Here is a 7,073-nt window from a genome sequence, read left to right on the forward strand (position 1 = left end):
AGACAAGTTTTATTATTAACAAAAACTTATAAATATTAAGTGATCAATATTTTTCCCTTAAAAATATTAACACCCTATCATTTTCTAAAAAAAAGAGCAAGATTATAATGTGTGTACAAAATATAAGTATTAAAAATTAAAAATTATTTATTTTATTTTGTAAAATTTTTTTATTTAATTATTCTATTAATTCTAATATTCGGTTAATTTTAATATTTTTATATAAAAAATATTTAATTATAAAATTAAAAATAATATAAAAATTTAATTAAAAATAATATAAAAATTTAATTATAAATTTAGTAAAATTATAAGAATTAATAAAATAATTAAAATTTAATAAGTATTGTAAATAAAAACTCACACCACAGATAGATAGCACATATAGCAGTGAGTATTAAAGCAAGTGGAGAAGCACAACCACTCCCTTGGGAGGACAGTAGAGAGGGGAATAAAACCCAAGATATACTCCTATTTACGGATATTCCAACTATACCCTCGAATATTCTCTTCTCCTATACCGTTATATCTCTCATCTTCTCTCACTTCTCCCCTCTCCTCCTCCTCCTCTTCTTCCCTATCATCGCATTCGCAACCAAACTCATATATATTCTTTCGCCTTCACACATTCCTCTATATTTATTATTTCTTCACACATACTATACCATACCAATTACCAACTCATACAAATCACTACCTTCTTTTTTCTTTCATCTGAAATTTCATCTTTCTGTTCGTTTTTTTCTTTAACGGAAAGCCATGAAATTCGGAAAGAGCCTGAGTAACCAGATCGAGAAAACCCTACCGGAATGGCGCGACAAGTTCCTCTCCTACAAGGAGCTCAAGAAGAAGCTCAAGCAATTGGACCCTGCTCCTAAGTCCGACGACCGCCCTGCCAAACGCCCTAGGCTCGACGCCCCCGGAGATTCCGACGCCGCCGCACCGGAAATCTCCAAGGAGGAACTTGACTTCAGGAATCTCCTTGAAAAAGAGCTCGAGAAATTCAATAACTTCTTCGTCGAGAAGGAGGAAGAGTACATTATCAGGCTCAAGGTGCGTAATTAATCTCTTCGATTCGTTAACTAATCCAAGAAATTTAAAAAGAAAGAAAAGTTCCGAATCTATTTTAAGTTTTATGTGGAATTTTAATTTAGTTAGGTTGATTAGCAATGAAACATACTAGCAAATTATGAATTTGATTATTTTATTCGACATTTGATACGATGATATAATAAAATATTAGGTCTCCTGTCTCCACTAGGCAAAGTAACTATACTTGTTTCAATTTGGCAATGTCAATGTCTACTTTTATTCTCCAGAAAATTACTGGAACTTTTTAAGCTAATTAATTAATTAATTAGGATAAGCATGCTTAATTGGATTAATGTTTATTATAGAAGAGCTAGCTGGATATGTAAGTGTGTCACTAATGTTTGTTGCGGTTTAAATATGCAGGAGCTTCAGGACAGGGTGGCCAAGGTGAAGGTTTCCAGTGAAGAGTTGATGAAAATTCGCAAGGAAATTGTGGATTTTCATGGAGAGATGGTCTTGCTGGAGAACTACAGTGCCCTTAACTACACAGGTACTTTCCCAAGTTTTAATTGTCAACACTCAGCAAATATGTTAACTTACTTTTCATATATTCGTATTGAATTATTTATTATTATATTTACAAGTTGCAAACCTTTATATGATAAAATATGTGTCGCATTCACTTTAAAATTATGCCATTTAAAATTATGCCATTTATGAATGCAATGGATGAGATCAAGAAATAAGATGGAATAGGATTCATTTCTAATTCATATTGTCCATTATTTCTTAGAAATCGGTGGACAACTTGTGACCATATGCTTATCTTGGAATAAAGAAATCTGAAAATTGAACATCCGGGCTTTTTGATACCCCATTATGGCTTATCATTCTTTGCTTTAGAATAGTATATGCCGAGCATCACAAATATTCCTGTTGAAAATTATGCACAGGCTAATCATCTAAAAGCTTAAACAATCAAACAGGGTAGTTCACCTTTTTATTTTATTCTTTAAAAAATGTACTAGTTAGCTGTCGGTAGATGGTGATCTGGTCTTTAAACAATAAGCTGCGGTTTTCAACTTTTTATAGAGATAGGTTTAGAGATAAGTTTCTGTGATTAGCCTAAATTTGGTTATTTCGAGTATTTATTGTGGATTATTACATAAGGTCTTTGTCTTCTATCGAATCAGCAGCTCCAGACAACTAACTAATTGTAACCTCATTTTTCTATCCACAGGGCTAGTGAAAATACTGAAAAAGTATGACAAGAGAACTGGTGCTCTCATCCGGTTGCCCTTCATACAGAAGGTCTTGCAACAACCTTTCTTTACCACTGATCTGCTCTACAACCTAGTGAAGGAGTGCGAAGCGATGCTTGATCGTCTTTTCCCAGTGATTGATTCTCCACCTTCTGGCGAGACAACTCCCCAAGCTGAAGGATGTGGTCCTTCAACTTCCACCACTACCAAGAGCAATGGTTTCTTGATACCTAAGGAATTATCAGAGATCGAGTACATGGAGAGCCTCTACATGAAGAGTACTATATCAGCATTGCACGTATTGCAGGAAATTAGAAGCGGGAGCTCGACAGTTAGTGTTTTTTCGTTGCCGCCACTGAAGATTAGTGGATTGGAAGAAACATGGAAGAAAGTTCCAGTTCTGGAACAAGCGGCCAAGTAACTTGCTTCGTTGCTTTTCACGGCAGTGTGGTGGGGATGGCTTCTCTGTCCCACCCTTTTACCCTGAAATCCGCCTTTGTTATGCACGGCTTAGATACTAACACTGATGTAATTCTAAATGTAAAGATGGAATTAATTTTTATATAATCATAGGGTTCCATATAATAAAGAGTCTGGAAATCACAGTTGTTCTGTTTTGACTGTTGATAGTTCGTTGACGGTCATATTCTATATCTGTAGTTAATACTTAATAGTTATATATTTTGTATCTGCTTCATACTATAATGTTATAGGTTCCAATTTGAAAATCATTTCTGTGGCTACGTGTGCCTTGCATATTTTTCCTAGTTGACAATAGATTGTAGCAAAATGCTGAGCTAGAGGTTGCAAACCTTAACCTTTTGAGTTTTCAATATAGTGTAGTAAAACAGGTAGAACTGAAATGCTTCAAAAGTTTGAGCGTACCGAAGAGGCGAAGAGACGAAGAGTGCAACTAAAACCAGAAGAGTTGCAAAACAAAGTGCAATCGGTAAAAAAGTCAGAGACAAGGGCTTTAGTGATAAAGGAGTAATGTGATTTTTAGTTCTCTGCCCGATAACGTTTTGAACTTTTGATTATCTGGACGTTAATCAGATTTAGGTCATTTATTGCCCAACTTCTCTACAGAGTTTTGACATGGTTTTATTTTTTTAATCTAATTACACATCCAAGTATTTCTATATTTAAGTTCAACTAAGCAGCTTCGATACCAAAAAAAATTCTCTCACCAATGAGACGCATGCTGCACGCACCGAAAACTCCCAAACATTAAGAATTGACAAATTCAATTTACGCTAGAATATGAAAAAATGTTCGTTCTTCCAATTTGAAATTGCAACCAAATTCTCTGCAGAAACTACTGCATAATCGGGTGGAGCATTTGAATTTATTAACAAAATACACATAAAAACAAGAACAAAGATTCTGTAAGGTACTAAGAAAATTATTGTTATTATGTTCAGTTAATTTCTCGCAACTCTCACGTTTCTTCTAGTTTGATTTAAGGTTTAGTGGATCGAGTTCGTTTATTTAGTAGATCGAGTTTCTTTGATTCTATTTTTTTTTTGTTTTTCTTCGTAAGTAGGGCATCAAATGAAACTGTGTTATTAATTTATTGGTTCTGATAAATAATTCGGTTCATCTCTTAGTTTAATTGAGTTTATTTGCATGCAGAAATGAATTGAAATGTGCTTTTCTTGGTGATTGAATATTTATGACGTTTTGTTCAAATCTGAACCAAATTCGGTTCATTTGTGAATTAAGTTAGGTTCATTTGATACTAATGTTAAGTATTGACCCAATTTGTTATTCTTTAAGAAATTTAAGTTAATTTCTTAGTTTAATTTACGTTCATTTGGTTTGGTTCCGCTTGAATTTGCTGAACTTGTTTATGTGGTGTTGTTTGGTTAGTTTTTTTTTCAAATTTGGACCAAATTCAGTTCATTTGTGAATTAACTGAGATTCACTTGATGTTGCTGTTAAATTAATGAATTCAATGTGTTTTTCTTGTTCATTGACTCTTTATGACTTTTTGTTCAAATTTGAACAAAATTCGGTTTATTTATGCATTGAGTGAGGTTCATTTCATGCTACTGTTAAGTATTGATCCAATTTCTTATTCCTTAAGAAATTTAGGTTCATTTTTTAGTCTAATTTATGTTCATTTGGTTTTGTTTCGCTTGAATTTGATGAACTTATTCATGTGGAGTTGTTTGGTTAGTTTTTGTTCAAATCTAAACCAAATTCGGTTCATTTGTGAATTGAGTGAGGTTCACTTGTTAAGTACGGATCAAATTTTTTCTTCCTTACAGCAAAAATGAAAAAGATGACCATCTCAAAAAAGGAAGAGTCGCATTATAACGTAAACATATACAGATTAAAGCAACGCTATTTTTGTATCATAAATATATCATAACATAATATTTCAAATTCTTGCAGAAAACACATGATCTGAGATGCTCAACAAGATCCATAGCTAGGGTGTTCACCGAATTGAGTGAAGAAAGAAAACTATTATTGAAGAAATGAGATACGGTGCACTGAGACATATCTCAGAATTGAATGTCTCTCACAAACTCTTGAGGAGATTGATTCATTGCTTTGATCTCTATCATGGATGCTTGGACACTCGTTATGGCAAAATCTACATAACCCCTGCCAAAATAAGAGATGCGCTCGGCATAAATTTCGGCGGTATTATACCTTTTATATTTTACATTTGTATTTTTCTTTTTTGATCATTTTGTTAGTTTTATATTAATTTGTTTATACTAAAATATTGGGGAACATTCAAATAAAGATGCCTATGTCATCTTTTGCTAAAGATATTTTAGTGTTACATTTTAATTGGTTTCTGTATAATTTATTCAGTGTTCTTTGTTACACATTATTAACTTTCTTAAAAGATTTTCTTTTCAAAAATAATAAAAAATATTTAAATTGGACTAAAAACCAAAAAGGTAATAAATTAACTATTAGATTTTTTTCTGAAATTGTTCATATAAAAAAATATGCCACAATCAATATTAAACATATATATATATATAATTTTTTAAAAGTAAAATTTATCATACGAGTTGTATCGATAGCTCAAACCTTTAAAATTTTTATAAATAAAAAATAACTAATTTATATTCGTCTGATATATAAAACAATTACTATATTATTATTATATTATAGATTAAAATTCACTAATTTAAATTTATTTTCATTTTTAATATAAGCATTAGAAATAAATAAAATTTTTATAACTAGATGTAGTGTAACAAAATATATATAATATTAATCAATTTTTTAAAAATTCTGAAAAAATAATTTCTTTCTAATAGAGTGTTATTAAAAAAATTAACATTATAAAAGCTAATTTCAACCAATACGATATAATAGGTTATTAAATATTTTTAATACAAAATACATTGAATATAAACTTTTTGTTGAGTTTAAATTTTAAATAATCTTTAATTAAATTTCGAATATTTTTATTTTAAAGAGTTAGAATATTTTAACATCATCTTTTTCGTATCTTTTTAATTTAATCTTTGATTTTTTAAATTATAAACCTTATTTATAATTAAGGGTAATATTTTAACACTATCAATTAGCCACACATATAAAAATACAGAAACAATTCTATAGTCATAATTATAATCGAACTTTAAAAGCAATACAATGAAACTATATATAAGTAATATAACTAAATTTTATCTATATTTATAGTCACATTTCATAAATAATATAATCTAATTATATTATGTTTATAATTAAAATATAAAAAATACAAAAAATTATCATAATGGTTAATTTTTTTGTTCATAATTTTTTACTATTTTTGTTGTGAAAGGAAATGTATCATGATGGTTAATTTTTTTCGTTCATAATTTTTTTATTATTTTTGTTGTTAAACGTTTAATTGTTTTAATATTTAATTACTTTCTAAAAAAGATAATTGAATAATACTAAAAATTTTGTTAAGAGTAACTTATTTAGATGGGATTAAAAAAATTAAAAATTATATATGGTAAAAAATTAATATTAGTAAAAATAAAATTAAAATTTATTTTAAAATTAAAAATAAAATTTATTTAAAAATAAAATTAAAAATCATGTTTTTTTTCTTTTTTTTTAATTTATCTACGAGTAATTCTATAAGTATCTTATGATGAATAAAAATATTAAACTCATACTAAAATTTATTTTAGTAAAATTTATTTTTATTTTGTTAAACGTTAAATAAACTATTGAAAGGAATTTTGTGTCCTCCATTAGAGAAAAATGATAAACTTTCATATTTCCATTATGTTACGGCGATAATTTGACCCTGTTATTTTTGAAGTTATGATTGCACTTCATGATTTTTCCACTTTTATCTATAAATTTTTGAATGTGCAAAACAACAACAACAACAACAACAACAACAACAACAACAACAACAATAATAATAATAATAATGTCACGGTTAAAAAAGAAACATATCACCAAATAATTTATCATCCAAATTATATATGAATAAAATTGATAATAAGAAGGTTAGTAAGACTTTTTTTACCCATATTATTATTATTATTATTATTATTATTATTATTATTATTATTATATGGGCAAAAAAAGTCTTATTGATTTAAAGTAAATTTTTTTTTAAATATTTGATTAAATTGTTCTTATATTTCATATTTTTTTTGGACTTTCTCTTAGTTAAAAGTATAATCATTATAATATTTTTAATTATTGTTGTTAGGGGTATTCGCAAATCAAATTAGCTAAAATTTCGATACAATCCGCACTAAACTCATTAAATCAAATTCGATATTCGCATTTTTTATG

The 7,073-nt window shown here is 28.6% G+C and overlaps 1 protein-coding gene across 1 annotated transcript; it reads left to right on the plus strand.

Moving 5' to 3' along the window:
* Positions 1 to 456: 456 nt before the first annotated feature.
* LOC107470063 (SPX domain-containing protein 1) lies at positions 457 to 3,025 on the plus strand. Its single transcript, XM_016089449.3, has 3 exons — positions 457 to 1,053; positions 1,456 to 1,582; positions 2,273 to 3,025. The coding sequence occupies exons 1-3, from the start codon at positions 760 to 762 to the stop codon at positions 2,713 to 2,715; spliced, it is 864 nt and encodes a 287-aa protein (XP_015944935.1). The 5' UTR covers positions 457 to 759; the 3' UTR covers positions 2,716 to 3,025.
* Positions 3,026 to 7,073: the final 4,048 nt, after the last annotated feature.

Source organism: Arachis duranensis, chromosome 1 (genome assembly GCF_000817695.3).
Source record: "Arachis duranensis cultivar V14167 chromosome 1, aradu.V14167.gnm2.J7QH, whole genome shotgun sequence".
Taxonomy (NCBI): Eukaryota; Viridiplantae; Streptophyta; class Magnoliopsida; order Fabales; family Fabaceae; genus Arachis; species Arachis duranensis.